The 17101-nt window shown below is 38.1% G+C and overlaps 1 protein-coding gene across 1 annotated transcript in view; it reads right to left on the reverse strand.

Annotated features, from left to right (window-relative positions):
- CNTN6 (contactin 6) overlaps nucleotides 1–17101 on the reverse strand; it is a 312379-nt gene that overhangs the window by 164632 nt on the left and 130646 nt on the right. The window contains 1 exon segment of the mRNA XM_054504630.2: nucleotides 12863–13038. Within this exon segment, the coding sequence (XP_054360605.2) occupies nucleotides 12863–13038 (176 nt within the window).

A 17101-nucleotide genomic window follows, 5' to 3' on the forward strand; every position in this document is an offset into this window, starting at 1 on the left:
GTAATTCATTAACGTACATATGAAAGGAAGAAGTCTACATTCAACCTTTACTACCAAAGTCCTTGAGAAATAAAAGAAATTCAAAGCAGCTACAAGTGTAACTTGTAAAAAGTCAAACTGGTTTTATCATTCAAAACACCAGGTTGGTAGCAGGAGCTTTTGGTAACTAGACATCTGCTGAATTTGCTTTAGGGTTGAGGTTAGGGGGAAGGAAGGAAATGCTTAAAATGGAAATCTACCTGATAATCTGAAATGACAGAATCTTATGTAGGGGACTTTTGTAATCAAATAATTCAAAACATACCTTTAATAAGTCCACAGAGATGAATGTCTTGTCTGGGTAACATAGCTGGTTAAAGACAGATTTGATTTAGGAGTACATTTTGTAATAGATAGTTTTGTATACATGGGCTGCATTTTAGCATGGTTTCATGGTGGGATGAATCAGGATGAGGCAAAGAGTTACAGGCTGAGCCTAAAATAAACTCTGAGGGTGTTTTTGAATTGCTGAACATCAGGATAAAAGTTACAAACAAAAGCCATCAATTATCTAGAGGTATGTACCTATAGAGTCTTTCCCAGGGACAGGTTAGGTTCTAAAAGGCTGTTCATAGTTCAATTGTTCTGAAGGTCAAAGTGACACTATGCAATTGACTGCCAACTGATAGGAAGCAGAGTTGTTAATACAATTTTATTTTGATGTATAGCTTTGTTCTTACTATAGAAATTTATATGAGAACGGCTTCTGGACCTAATTTTTCTATCAATAAGTAGATCAAATATCTTACATTAAATGTTTAGTGTCTGTCTTACTTTGGGTCCCTTAGAAGCAGAACCTGAGGCAGACATTCAAGTGCGTATGATTTAGAGAGAGAACATTCCCAAGAGAAAGGGAGGGAGGGAAGCAGAAGACAGCCTGGGAAGGAGCTAAGCAAGAAGGGGTTGGTTCTCAGCTGTTGTCTGGCTTCAGCCTGATCCCAAGGGAGTCTGGGGCATAAATGATAGACCAGGTGCAGCTGTGGTCATTAAAAGCTGAGGATGGGCACGCTGTCCATTAAGTGGGATCTGGACAGGGTTTCAAAAGCATCTACCACCAGACTTATTGTGAAGCTAACTGTCCTGAAGATATGGCTTAATATTTAGGCAATTACTATGCCAACAGCAAATTAAGTAAAAAAAGAAGCACACGGGTTTTGTGTGGGCAGTGTTTGGGAAGGATACTATGACATGAAAATCCTGCCCTTAAGAGTCTCAACTTTTATATTCAAGTTTCAGTTGGTTCTCTAACAATGGACCTTTAAAAAGCCCCCATCTCAGTGAGCCTCAGGCTTCTAATCTGCAAAATAGGAACAATAGCATCTATCTCCTATGCTGGTTGCCTAGCTCAAGAAAGTTAACATATGTCAAAGCACCTAAAAGTCTTAAAAACAAGAGAAGGAACTAACTAGTCCAGAGGAAGTTTTAAAATGTAAATTAGAAGATTTTTCTATGAGTAACTACAGCAGTTTGAAATATGTACATGTTTGGCCAAATTGAGGGAAGTAATTAAAAGTAGCAAGAAGAATTAGAGCTATCATTTCACAAATGTCTATAAAGCACCCGGGTTTGCAATCCAGGTCATTATCCTGCCTCCGATGCTATAATTTCCATTGTATACATTTCATAACAGAGGCTTACTATTGTTCAGAGGTGGCTTGATTTTACCACTAGATTTTTGACAGAGATAGAATTTGAACTCAGATATGTCTGTATCGAAAATCTTAGCGTTTGACTACTGTTATTATCCAGCCTATGAAAAGCCTTTTCTAACAAAATGGGCATTGTTGGAAATTTATGAGGGTGGTGGTGAGGATTTCAAATTAAACTGAAGATACAGGTCTTGCACTTTAGGAACTTTCCATTTGGCTGGAGACTAGCACTCAGATTCTACTTGCTATGTGAAAAGAACCAGAGCAGATACTCAATAAGAAAAACTTTTTCTTTTTCTTTTCTTTTAAGAATTATGACAGAGAAAAAAAATCCAGCTGAAATGATTACTTTATTCCACTGAGTTCTGATACTATTTTTTAAAATAGTAATAAAAGACACATAACATAAAATTTACCATTTTAATCATTTTAAAGTGTACAAATTAATGGAACTGAACACATTCAGATTGTGTAATCATTACTACCATTAATCTCCAGAAAATTTCAACATCTTAAACTGAAACTCTGTATTAATTAAACACTAACTCTGGATTCTTCCCTCCACCCTGTCCCTAGCAGTCACGGCTCTGCCATCTGTCTCTACCAATTTGCCTTTCTAGTTACCTCAGATAAGGGAAGTCATATAATATTTGTCCTTTTGGGTCTGGTTTATTTCATTTAGCAGGATGTTGCGTTTACTCCTTTTTCAAAGTAGGATAATATTCTATTCTACACACACACACACTACATCGTCTTTATTTATGTTGATGGACATTTGGGTTGTTTCTACCTTTTAATGATTGAGAATAATGCTGCTATGCATATGGATATAAAAATATCTGTTTGAGTCCTGCCTTTAATTCTTTGAGGTATATACACATAAGTGGAATTGCTGTGTCATGTGGTAATTCCGTTAAATTTTTTTTTGAGGAACTGCTATACTGTCTTTCACAGTAGCTCTACCATTTTACATTCAAACCACCAATGCACGAGCATTCTGATTTTTCCACATCCTTGCAAATATCTGTTATTTTCCAGTGTGTGTGTGTCTGTGTGTTTTAATAACAGCCATCCTAATGGGTGTGAAGCCGTATCTTATACTTCTGATTTACATTTTCATAATGATTAGTGATATTGAGTGTGTTTTCATAAGAAAATTTATTCTTGATTAAATATGCCCCTTCTGCCATTTTCTGTCTTGTTTCTCTCTCTCTCTTCCCTTTCTCTCTTTAAGAATAAACATTTCTCGGGGGGGGGGAAGAGCAAGTTGGCGGAGGAGTAGGAGACCTGGATTTCGTCTCCTCTCAGGAATTCAGCTGGATAGGGATCAAACCATTCTGAACACCTATAAACTCAACAGGAGATGGAAGAAAAGAAGAGCAACAACTCTCTCATCAGAAAAGCAACCACTTTCTGGAAGGTAGGACGTGCAGAGAAGTGAATCTGAGGCGATATTCGGGAGGATAGATGGCGGGGTAGGGGCCTTCCTTGGCCGCTTCTGGCAAGTGATAGAACCATGGAGCACAAAATCGGAACTTTTAAAAGTCTGCTCTGCTGAGGGACGTCACTCTGGTGGCTAAGCGGGGGGTGGAACCCTCCGGGACAGTGTGGTCTCAGGACCCTCGGGGTCACAGAAAGACCGGGGGTGCCTGAGTGTGGCAGAACTCCCAGGTAACGGAGCAGGGAAGCCGGCTGCAGAGGCGGAGCCCAGGCGCGGGCACTCAGCTTGGGGTTGCCATAAACCATGATCCGCGGCACAGTCGGGCCCCTGCTCCTCCAGCAGGGACCCAACAAGCGGCAGATCCGGGGAGACACACCTTCCTCCCCCAGGAGGAGCCGCATGGGAGTGCACCGCAGGGATCTGCTGGGTTTGGAGACTCCACCCGGGGTCGGGTGCCAGAGATAGAAACACGCGGTCACAGGCCGGGTGAGCACGGAGTGCGGCCGGAGACCGGGGAGACGGGAGTGACTGACGGCTTTTCTCTGGGGGCTCACTGAGGAGCAGGGCCCCGAGTTCTTGGCTCCTCTGGGGCGGAGATTGGGAGGCCACCATTTTCACTCTCCGCCTCCAAAGCTTAGGGAAAGCTCGCAGGGAACAAAAACCCCGGAGAGCAAACCCAAACAGATTACTTAGCCGGGAGGGGGCAAGGGCGGGGCAATTCCGCCTCCGGCAGAGACATTTGGAAACCACGGCAACAGGCCCCTCCCCAGAAGATAAGCGGGAACAGCCAGCCAAGACCAAGTTTACCGATCAATGAGAATGGCAGAACTCCAGCGCGAGGGGAATACTGCACATAGAATTCAAGGCTTTTTTACCATGATTCTTTAGTCTTTCAAAGTTAATTTTTTTTTAACTGTCTTTTTTCCTTTTTTTTTCTTTTTGAATTTTTCTTTTTCCCTTTTTCAACCAACATCTTATCAATCCCTTTTTTTAAAAAAACATCTTTATTTTTCATTTTTAGAGTCATATTCTATCCCTTCATAGTAGTTACCCGTATTTTTTGGCATATATATATAAGTTGTTCTCTCTTCAAAATTTTGAGATAGTTTCTTCTAACAGATTAAAATATACCCTAAATCTCTAGTATGTGGTGTTTTCTATTCCCCTGCCTGATCACATTCTCTCCCTTTTTTTTTCTTTTTTCTTTTTTTAAATCCTCTTCTTTCTTTTTTCAAACAATTCTTATCAATTCCTTTTATAAAATTTTTTATAATTTCCAACTTTACAGTCATATTCCATCCCTTCATCATATCAACCCTTATTTTTGTACATATATAAGTTTTTCTTTCTTTAAAATTCTGGGAGGCACTTTCTTCTAAAAAATCAAAATACACCCCAAATCTAGTGTGTGGCACTGATCTATATACCAGCCTGATCATATTTGACCACATTCTGGGTTTTTGTTGTTGTTGTTCTTTTGTTTTGTTTGTTTTTGTTTGTTTTTATCTTTATCTTTTTGTTTTTTTCTTTTTCTTTTTTCTCTCTTTCCATTTCTTTTTCCACTGCTTCAGGTCTTTTCTGATTTGTTTAGAGTATATTTTCTGGGGACATTGTTACTCTGCTAGCATTTTGTTCTCTCATTAATCTATTCTCCTATGCACAAAATGACAAGACGGAAGAAATCATCTCAACAAAAAGAACAAGAGGTAGTACCGACTGCCAGGGACCTATTCAATACGGACATTAGTACGATGTCAGATCTAGAGTTCAGAATCATCACTTTAAAGATACTAGCTGGGCTTGAAAAAAGCATGGAAGTTATTAGAGAAACCCTTTCTGGAGAAGTAAAAGAACGATAATCCAACCAAGTAGAAATCAAAAAGACTATTAATGAGGTGCAATCAAAAATGGGGGCGCTAACTGCTAGAATAAATGAGGCAGAAGAGAGAATCAGTGATATAGAAGACCAAATGATGGAAAATAAAGAAGCTGAGAAAAAGAGAGATAAACAACTACTGGATCACGAGGGCAGAATACCAGAGATAAGCGATACCATAAGATGTAAAAACATTAGAACAATTGGGATCCCAGAAGAAGAAGAAAGAGAGAGAGGGGCAGAAGGTATAATGGAGCAAATTATAGCAGAGAACTTCCCTAATTTGGGGAAGGAAACAGGCATCAAAATCCAGGAAGCACAGAGAACCCCTCTCAAAATCAATAAAAATAGGTCAAAACCCCGACATCTAATAGTAAAACTTATGAGTCTCATAGACAAAGAGAAAATCCTGAAAGCAGCTCGGGAGAAGAGATATGTAACCTACAAGGGTAGAAACATTAGATTGGCAACAGACCTATCCACACAGACCTGGCAGGCCAGAAAGGACTGGCAGGATATATTCAGAGCACTAAATGAGAAAAATATGCAGCCAAGAATACTTTATCCAGCTAGGTTGTCTTTGAAAATTGAAGGAGAGATAAAAAGCTTCCAGGACAAAAAAAAACTAAAGGAATTTGCAAACACAAAACCAGCCCTACAAGAAATCTTGAAAGAGGTCCTCTAAGCAAAGAGAGAGCCTAAAAGCCATATAGACCAGAAAGGGGAACACAGACAATATACGGTAACAGTCACCTTACAGGCAATACAATGGCACTAAATTCCTATCTTTCAATAGTTACCCTGAATGTAAATGGGCTTAATGCCCCAATCAAAAGACACAGGCTACCAGACTGGATTAAAAAACAAGACCCATCGATATGCTGTCTGCAAGAGACTCATTTTAGAACCAAAGACACCCCCAGATTGAAAGTGAGGGGGTGGAAAACCATTTACCATGCTAATGGACACCAAAAGAAAGCTGGGGTGGCAATCCTTATATCAGACAAATTAGATTTTAAACCAAAGACTGTAATAAGAGATGAGGAAGGACACTATATCCTACTTAAAGGATCTATCCAACAAGAAGATCTAACAATTGTAAATATCTATGCCCCTAACATGGGAGCAGCCAATTTTATAAGGCAATTAATAACAAAAGCAAAGAAACACATCCACAACCATACAATAATAGTGGGGGACGTTAACACCCCCCTCACTGAAATGGACAGATCATCTAAGCAAAAGATCAACAAGGAAATAAAGACTTTAAATGACACACTGGACCTAATGGACTTCACAGACATATTCAGAACATTCCATCCCAAAGCAACGGAATACACATTCTTCTCTAGTGCCCATGGACCATTCTCCAGAATAGGTCACATCCTAGGTCATAAATCAGGTCTCAACCAGTATCAAAAGATTGGGATCATTCCCTGCCTATTTTCAGACCACAATGCTTTGAAACTAGAACTCAATCACAAGAGGAAAGTCGGAAAGAACTCAAATACATGGAGGCTAAAGAGCATCCTACTGAAGAATGAATGGGTCAACCAGGAAATTAAAGAAGAATTAAAAAAATACATGGAAACCAATGAAAATGAAAACACAACTATTCAAAATCTTTGGGATGCAGCAAAGGCAGTCCTAAGAGGAAAGTATATAGCAATACAAGCCTTTCTCAAGAAACAAGAAAGGTCTCAAGTACACAACCTAACCCTACACCTAAAGGAGCTGGAGAAAGAACAGCAAATAAAGCCTAAACCCAGCAGGAGAAGAGAAATCATAAAGATCAGAGCAGAAATCAATGAAATAGAAACTAAAAGAACAGTAGAACAGATCAACGAAACTAGGAGCTGGTTCTTTGAAAGAATTAACAAGATTGATAAACCCCTGGCCAGACTTATCAAAAAGAAAAGAGAAATGACCCAAATCAACAAAATCATGAATGAAAGAGGAGAGATCACAACCAACACCAAAGAAATACAAACAATTATAAGAACATATTATGAGCAACTCTATGCCAGCAAATTAGATAACCTGGAAGAGATGGATGCATTCCTAGAGATGTATCCACTACCAAACCTGAACCAGGAAGAAACAGAAAACCTGAACAGACCTATAACCACTAAGGAAATTGAAGCAGTCATCAAAAATCTCCCAAAAAACAAAAGCCCAGGGCCAGATGGCTTCTCAGGGGAATTCTACCAAACATTTCAAGAGGAATTAATACCTATTCTTCTGAAACTGTTCCAAAAAATAGAAATGGAAGGAAAACTTCCAAACTCATTTTATGAGGCCAGCATTACCTTGATCCCAAAACCAGACAAAGACCCCATCAAAAAGGAGAATTAAGACCAATATCCCTGATGAACATGGATGCAAAAATTCTCACCAAAATACTAGACAATAGGATCCAACAGTACATTAAAAGGATTTTTCACCACAACCAAGTGGGATTTACCCCTGGGCTGCAAGGTTGGTTCAACATCCGCAAATCAATCAATGTGATATAATACATTAACAAAAGAAAGAACAAGAATCATATGATCCTCTCCATAGATGCAGAAAAAGCTTTTGACAAAGTACAGCATCCTTTCTTGATCAAAACTCTTCAGAGTATAGGGATAGAGGGTACATACCTCAATATCATAAAAGCCATCTATGAAAAACCTACAGCAAATATCATTCTCAATGGGGAAAAACTGAGAGCTTTGCCCCTAAGGTCAGGAACGCGGCAGGGATGTCCACTATCACCACTGCTATTCAACATAGTATTGGAAGTCCTCGCCACAGCAATCAGACAACAAAAAGAAATCAAAGGCATCCAAATTGGCAAAGAAGAAGTCAAACTCTCATTCTTTGCAGATGATATGATACTTTATGTGGAAAACCCAAAAGACTCCACCCCAAAACTGCTAGAACTCATACAGGAATTCAGTCAATTGGCAGGATATAAAATCAATGCACAGAAGTCAGGGGCTTCCTGTACACCAACAACAAGACAGAAGAAAGAGCAATTAAGGTCTCGATCCCATTTACAATTGCATCCAAAACCATAAGATGCCTAGGAATAAATCTAACCGAAGAGACAAAGGATCTGTACTCAGAAAACTATAAAATACTCATGAAAGAAATTGAGGAAGACACAAAGAAATGGAAAAACGTTCCATGCTCATGGATTGGAAGAACAAATATTGTGAAGATGTCAATGCTACCTAGAGCAATCTACACATTCAATGCAATCCCCATCAAAATACCATCCACTTTTTCCAAATAAATGGAACAAATAACCCTAAAATTTGTATGGAACCAGAAAAGACCCCGAATAGCCAGAGGAATGTTGAAAAAGAAAAGCAAAGCCGGCGGCATCACAATTCCGGACTTCAAGCTCTATTACAAAGCTGTCATCATCAAGACAGCATGGTACTGGCACAAAAACAGACACATAGATCAATGGAACAGAATAGAGAGCCCAGAAATGGACCCTCAACTCTATGGTCAACTCACCTTTGACAAAGCAGGAAAGAATGTCCAATGGAACAAAGACAGTCTCTTCAACAAATGGTGTTGGGAAAATTGGATAGCCACATGCAGAAGAATGAAACTGGACCATGTCCTTACACCACACACAAAAATAGACTCCAAATTGTTGAAAGACCTCAATGTGAGACAGGAGTCCATCAAAATCCTAAAGGAGAACACAGGCAGCAACCTCTTTGACCTCAGCTGAAGCAACTTCTTCCTAGAAACATCGCCAAAGGCAAGGGAAGCAAGGGCAAAAATGAACTATTGGGACTTCATCAAGATAAAAAGCCTTTGCAAAGCAAAGGAAACAGTCAACAAAACCAAAAGAGAACCAACAGAATGGGAGAAGATATTTGCAAATGACATATCAGACAAAGGGCTAGTATCCAAAATCTATAAAGAACTCATCAAACTCAACACCCAAAGAACAAAGAATCCAATCAAGAAATGGGCAGAAGACATGAACAGACATTTTTCCAAAGAAGACATCCAAATGGCCAACAGACACATGAAAAAGTGCTCAATATCGCTCGGCATGAGGGAAATCGAAATCAAAACCTCAATGAGATACCATCTCATACCAGTTAGAATGGCTAAAATGAACAAGTCAGGAAACGACAGATGTTGGCGGGGATGCGGAGAAAGGGGAACCCTCCTACACTGTTGGTGGGAATGCAAGCTGGTGCAGCCACTTGGAAAACAGGATGGAGGTTCCTCAAAAAGTTGAAAATAGAGCTACCATATGATCCAGCAATTGAACTACTGGGTATTTACCCCAAAGATACAAAAGTACGGATCTGTAAGGGTACATGCACCCCGATGTTTATAGCAGCAATGTCCACAGTAGCCAAACTGTGGAAAGAGCCAAGATGTCCATCGACAGATGAATGGATAAAGAAGATGTGGTATATATATACAATGGAATATTATGCAGCCATCAAAAGGAATGAGATCTTGCCATTTGCAACGACATGGATAGAACTGGAGGGTATTATGTTGAGTGAAATAAGTCAAACAGAGAAAGACATGTATCATATGATCTCACTGATATGAAGAATTCTTAATTGTAGGAAACAAACTGAGGGTTGCTGGAGTGGGGGGTCAGGTGGGAAGGATGGGGTGACTGGGTGATAGACACTGGGGAGTGTATGTGCTCTGGTAAGCGCTGTGAATTGTGCAAGACTGTTGAATCTCAGATCTGTACCTCTGAAACAAATAATGCAATATATGTTAAGAAAAAAAAAAAAGAGGAAGAGAAGGTAGCGGGAGGGGAAGAATGAAGCGGGGGAAATCGGAGGGGTAGACGAACCATGAGAGATGATGGACTCTGAAAAACAAACTGAGGGTTCTAGAGGGGAGGGGGGTGGGAGGATGGGTTAGCCTGGTGGTGGGTATTGAGGAGGGCACATTCTGCATGGAGCACTGGGTGTTGTGCACAAACAATGAATCATGGAACACTTCATCTAAAACTAATGATGTAATGTATGGGGATTAACATAAGAATAAAAAAATAAAGAATAAACATTTCTGAAATTGTCTGTAGATTTACATGTAGATACAAATGTACTTTGTTTCGATGAAATTGCAGAAAACCTATATTACAAAATTAATATCCTATATTTTAAAATGAGATTAGGACAAAAGGATTCGTAAATAGAGGTTCCTGGACTGTAAGTCACCCACAATTTTTTGATTCATTCCTAAGATCCTCATGTAAACCACCCTGAGTAAACCATGGAGAGTTGTACAACAGTGGGTGGCAAAGTTAAATCTGGCATTTTCACCTTTTTTAAAGCTGTACTTTACTACACAGATTGAACAAATGACTGAAGTGAGTTCACAGGGTACTTATGAGACACAGGAGATAGAGGGAAATAATTCTAAATTACTAAAATGTGCTGGTTATGCTTAGGGTTGGTTCAAATGAAGAGAGATAATTACACTCAAGTAAATCTCTCCCTGGACCCAGCAGGAAACACTTCAGGCATATGGCACCACTACAGGTCCTGGACAGAGCGACAGGATGGTGTGGTTCTTGTTTTTGTTTCCCTAAATTTCAGACTTGGAACCTAAAATCCTTTAAGTTTTCAGAAGAAAGATCAATTAATGGATATAGGCCATCCTGCTTTCTGCATGAATAGTAAAAGAAATGCTTTTAGAGATCAACAGTCATACACCTTCAACCCAAAAAGGAACATTTTATGAAGAAACAGGAAAGTCAGTGAAGACGGATTTGATTTCTCTCACTCATCCAAATAAAAGTATATAATTTCTTCTTAATTTAAACCTTTTCTTTTTTTTTAGCAAACATATTGTAACTTAAAGAGGCTCCTAGTTACATGTAATTTTTTTTTTGAAAACTTATTTATTTATTAGAGAGAGAGAGCACAAGGGGGAGGGGCAGAGGAGAGGGGGAGAGAATCTCAAGCAGACTCCATTCTGAGTGCAGAGCCCAACGTGCGGGTCTCGATCTCATGACCCTGAGATCACGACCCCAGCCGAAACCAAGAGTTGAACGCTTTAACCGACTGTGCCACCCAGGTGCCCCTAGTTACATGTATTTTTAAACAGAAAAGGGATAAGAAATAATAATGTAGGGAATTTAAAGACACATTTTTCTTTAAAAAGCGGATGAAGAAGAGGAAATCTACAGTTTTGTTAAGCACGGTGCATTAACTTTAGGTATAGGTATTCAGTTGTTGTCATGAATAGATGGAATCCATAGCTCTAGAGACACTCAAAGAGTTATTTTCCTCTCCCAGGAAGTCAAATTTCCTCTACCAGAAAGTCAAATTTATCCTACAGAATCTGATCCAACTCATGTGTATCTTCTAGGGTCACATCCTATCCAAGCAGGAGAAATAAATAATTACTGTGGCAGAATCATTCAAAATCTCTGGAGCAATTATTTATTTCTACAATATAAGTTTCTGATCAGCATTTTGTTCTCTTTTATTTTTCCAAATGATGATCTTGGGCAAAATGCAGAAACCAAGTATTGTGATTATCTTTATCCTAAGTTTCAAAATAGCCACCAGCCTTTGTTCATGTTCCACTTAGCTCCATAAACTTCTGTCTTTTCTATTTCCACATATAAATGCATTCAGATTCATTCAGCTATGTATGTGTGTACATATATGTGTGTCTGTGTATAGATGAATATATATACATATATGTTTGTGTATGTACCTATAGAATGCTTGTGTATATATACATATGACTAAATACACACATGAACACATATGCACATACACACACACCCACATATTCAGAAACAAGACCGTTCCCAAAATGGCCAACATAAGGGGAACTGTACATGAGCAAGGAATCTTTGGAACACAAGACCTGCAACAGGAAACAGGCTCAATTATTAAGTCGTGTATCTACTGATGACTACAGAAGTTCTGCAAGATAGGCTCTGGATATATATTTCATTAATAAAATTTCAAAACAATTACTTTTTCAAAGTAACAGACAGAATATCCCTTTTCCATGAGCACCCAAAGGATTAGCTGCTAACTCGTTGGCCTCCTGATATGTCCTCTCAGGTGGGCAGGGGTGGAGGAGGGGTAGGGGAGGAGGTGTAAAGAGAGAAATTAAAGAATAAAAAAGACAGAGAGAGAGAGAGAAATTCAAGGCTCCTCTTCCATCTACATCAACAGATATAATTACTTTCAATCAAGGGTATTCCTGGATCCAATATGAAACATTTCAGTCTCTGGAAACACTACATATAAAGGATATAAGAGGCAATATGTCTATTGTTCATCGGCTAATGTCCTCAAATGTCACCAGGGTAATTACTTGGATGACATTTATGTGATGCAGCTGGACATTGTTACAGTTAATATAAAGCCTGCCTTTGGCAACCACTTTATTTCCACCTACATCAAACTGTGGGTGCATAATCACTTTTCCTGAGAGAACACCCACCTCCTCCAAAAGACATCTCTACCCTCAGCTTTTTCTTCCTGTGCTCTGAACACTAATATATAATGCAAAAGAAGAAGAAGAAAAAAAAAGAAAGAAAGAAAAATAGTAATATGTCATACATCTTTTTCTTAATATTTATATCTGGAACTTTTAGATATGTTTCTAAACATAATTTATAAAATATAATAACACTGATATTTTCTTCTTTTTTAAAAGAGGATTTTGACTATCCCCAAGAGAGAATTCATAAAATGCATAGTTAAAACTTTTTACCTCCATAAATTAATCTCTCTCAAAGAACAGATGATTAGCAAAGCCAGATTTTTTTCCTAATATGAATATAAAAAATATTGTATTAAAAAAACACAGGGATTAGATTGTCCCCCACAAACTCACATGCAAATTGGAGCTTTGCCTTCCGACTCAGAATCGTCCCCAGAGCGTTGGTGGCCAGGCACTGGTACATGCCAATATCTTGATCTGTACGGGGGCTACTGATTGCCAAATTGCCTCCATCCAACCTGTGGTGATAACTCATGGTAAAATCAATATCTGTGCCATTTTGCTTCCACCTTCAAGGGAAAAAAATCAAATTATGTTATAATATACAGAGTTGACCACTCCTAATCTTAAACAACATGTGGTTGTAACTGCTAGGACCATTTACGCATGTATGTATGTATGTATGTATGTATGTATGTATGTATGTATTTGCTAGGACCATTTAAAACAACAACAACAAACAACAAACATGATTACACGTGGAGACAATTCTTCAGTTTCACCAAAGATGACTATATTCAGTAGCTCAGTGATATTAATAACTAGGTTATTTGAAAGATCTTCCACTCTTTATGAATCACAAACATTCACCCACATGTGTCCAAAGAGGCAACATAACTCTTGACATGAGAAATAAAACTGAAACATTCAGACAAAGATACTAGCCATTCTATTCTGTCAGCGACTTTTCAAATAACATATACCATACCTGAACACCCACAACTGATACTAAAAAATTGGACATTGAAAATGATTTAGAGATAGAAATCCAAGAAGCATATATTACAAATGGCATAAAGAAAGCCAGCAAAGATTTTCCAATGCCAAGTTGAGGCTGATAACAAAACATTAATAACCTGCCTACTTTAGAACATGATTGTTTCTGTTCATCTCTTACTTGGAAAATTAATCACACTGAATATATTTCAACAGTACTTAGAAATGCCAACCTAAAATTATACTTTAACAAAACAAATGCAATTTGGGAGGTTTTTATTTTAGGCAGCAAAAAGTTTCTTGGTTTACCTATTAGTCAATAATCTTTTAGTACATGAATTAAGTAGCAGAAGGGCCTTACAGTTATATTTATTTTCAAAGAACTGTAAGATGTTTTAGAAAATTCCATTTGATCATTTTAAGATGAATGAATACCCAGTAACTATCTCTAACCAAACCTATTTCACCCACCTTTCACCCTATAACTTGTAGAAAAACAAAGGAATGGCTTTACCCTATGGAACATAGCTAATTTCCAAACCATGTATATTTAGAATGCCAGCTTTGTTATGATTTTCCCTTTCATGCTAAGATCATATTAAAAATATTTTGATGAGGGGGGCGCCTGCGTGGCTCCGTTGGTTAAGCGACTGCCTTCGTCTCAGGTCATGATCCTGGAGTCCCGGGATCGAGTCCCGCGGCAGGCTCCCTGCTCAGCGGGGAGTCCGCTTCTTCCTCTGACCCTCCCCCCTCTCATGCTCTCTCTCTCTCATTCACTCTCTCAAATAAATAAATAAAAAATCTTTAAAAAAAATATTTTGATGAGGGTGGCTAACTATACAAAAGAAATTACATTTTATGGTATTCTTCCAAATGTCATTGACTTCTTTAGGAACATCTTGAAAAATCCAAATGTCTACCATAGTAGAAAAGAAATACAAACTTAGGTAATCCTCCACCATATGAAAGATGAGAAGTGATTGACCAAATATCAAACCAATCAGAGGTTTTCAATCAACTTTAAAATTATTTAGCCAATTCTTGTGTACTTCAACTTCCTTTTAATAAAAAGAAGTTGAAAGACAACAGCCCAAACCAGTGTGTTTCATTTGCCTGAACTTTGTCAAATTTTTTTTTCTAGAGAAATCTGTACAGTTTTTTGTTCTCAATGTTTGGAGGAAAAAAATATAGAAACATTTTCTTTTTTAGGCCTATCCCAAGACTCTAATATTCTTCTCACTAGCTCTATAATACTGTCTTTCACAATTTGCTTACAGGGCATGATCTTTGGACCTCCATGTTCCCTTTCATTTTCAAAGCAAAGGATATACCACACTTAGTTTGCCAGCTCTCTTTAATTTTGGAATCAATCGCTGAAATAACTGCTGTCATCATTACATGCTCCTAATTAAGCTTGGTAATTGTTTTTCAACAAAAATTCAAAGTTGTTGGCTTAGCTGCAGCAAATGAATTTTTCACAGTATCCTCATAATTGTTCTAATCACCATGGTACAATGATTATTAAACTGTGCATATAGATCAGGGGTTCAGCTCCTGGTGTGGGCTTTGTCCTAATTAATATATTTAAATCAGTGGAGGAATAGTATTAATGAATTCAAGTGATCGTCATAAACACATTACTGATAGGATTGCATACCCAGGAGAATTTTCCTACAATGCAAAGTAGGAAATATGCTTTAAATGATTATTTTTAACATCTGCATTAATACCATATTAATTCCAGGAAACATAATGAATTTGAACTAAAATTTTGACCTTTTTCTGGAGAACATCCTTTAATATTAAGTAGTTAAGCCCTGTATCAAGAATATAATGGCTTAGGGCTATGTTTGTTGTCCTTAGATAATAGGTGTGTGTGTGTGTGTGTGTGTGTGTTTCAGAACTAGGCCTTGTTTCAGAATTATATTGAGTGCTTGTTAAAAGTGTTTATTTCTGAGCCCATTCCTAGACTTATGAAGGAGAACTCCAAAAGTTAAATTTGTAACAGTCTCTCTGGGTGATTATAATGTTCACTAAATTTGACACCACTGACCTTGTGGAAAGAGTCCTTGGCCTAGCTTTGACATTCCCTTCCTGTGTATCCCTGGATGAGTCATCTAATTTCTCCAGAAGTCATATCAATCAATTATAAAATTTGTACAATAATGTATATCCTGCTTTATCCCATGGGTTTGTTAAGAAGATGAAATGAGAAAATGAATGAAAAGAATAAAGGGCAGAGTGACTACTGCTATGATTCTTATTCAAAGACACCTAACCCTTCTCAGACTTAAGAATGTCTTCATGACTAGGGTAGAGCAGACTAAATTAGAGAAAGGAACTTCCTGTGGTGATCAGGTCAAGAGGAGATCTGTCAGAAATCCTCCATGACATTCAAAGACCTTCTTCTGATAGAGTGTATCTGGCATAGAAATCATTTATGTGTATGTTGCTTCATTTTCCCAAATTAAATAAATATTCTGAGCTGGAAATAAGCTCATTGCTATCTGATTATCTTAGACTTTTAAGTATAAGCAATCCCATCCAAGTACCAACTTTGGGTAACCCATTTTCCTTCCCTTTGCAAAGCTTCCTCTTTAATTCTCACGTGTTCCCTGGTCTTTAAAAAATTAAGAGTGATCCTTTCTACAGGAAAGATTTGTTCACACTTGCCTCACATTTCTGTACTTTCACACTTGCACTGAAATCCTATTTGTTCATGCGTTCACTTCACGGGAAGTGACTGGAAGACAAGTTGCTTTTAAACTATTTCCAAAGTTATGCTTTAGATATTACTTATTTTCCCCCAGGAGATTTCTTTTCCTAAAGAGAAATTACTAAAAGAAGGAAAACATGTGGGGTGGAGGGATGGGGTAACTGGGTGGTGGACATTAAGTAGGTCATGTGATGTAATGAGCACTGGGTATTATATAAGACTGATGAATCACAGACCTGCACCTCCAAAACCAGTAACACATTATATGTTAATTAAAAAATAAAGTAAAATAAAAATAAACTCCATGAGGGCAGGAAAAAATAATAAAAACAAAGTAAAGTGGAAAAAAAAAAGGCCTAGGGATCTCTGCCAGACAGCAGCAGACTGTTCATTTTATCCAGTTAACCACTGATCACCTTCTTTCATTTATTGAACTGATGTTTTGATTCTGATTCTGCTTTTGCCCCCTTCTGTGAGTCTCTGAAACTTAGTATTGAGTTCTGTTCTTTCCAGTCACACAATCTTCCTTGCTATTTTTTGGACATTGTGCTAACCTAATTTAAAAATTGATTTTGGGACATCTGGGTGGCTCAGTCGGTTAAATGTCTGCCTTTGGCTCAGGTCATGATCCCAGGGTCCTGGGATGGAGTCCCACATTGGGCTCCTTGCTCAACGGGGAGCCTGCTTCTCCCTCTGCTTGCCACTCCCCCTGCTTGTGCTCTTTGTTTCTCTTTCTGGCAAACAAATAAATAAAATCTTAAAAAAAAAAATTAAAAATTGATCTTAACAAGTCAACTAGAAAAAATATGTATGAACCAATCTGGGAAGGTTGAGTACTAGAGAATATTGGATAATATTAATGAATTATTGATAAATATTTAAGTATGATAGTGATATTGTAGTATGTCAAAGAAAAGTGT

Source organism: Mirounga angustirostris, unplaced genomic scaffold (assembly GCF_029215605.1).
Source record: "Mirounga angustirostris isolate CCGP_5_RB_7025 unplaced genomic scaffold, mMirAng1.0.hap1 SCAF_1, whole genome shotgun sequence".
Lineage (NCBI taxonomy): Eukaryota > Metazoa > Chordata > Mammalia > Carnivora > Phocidae > Mirounga > Mirounga angustirostris.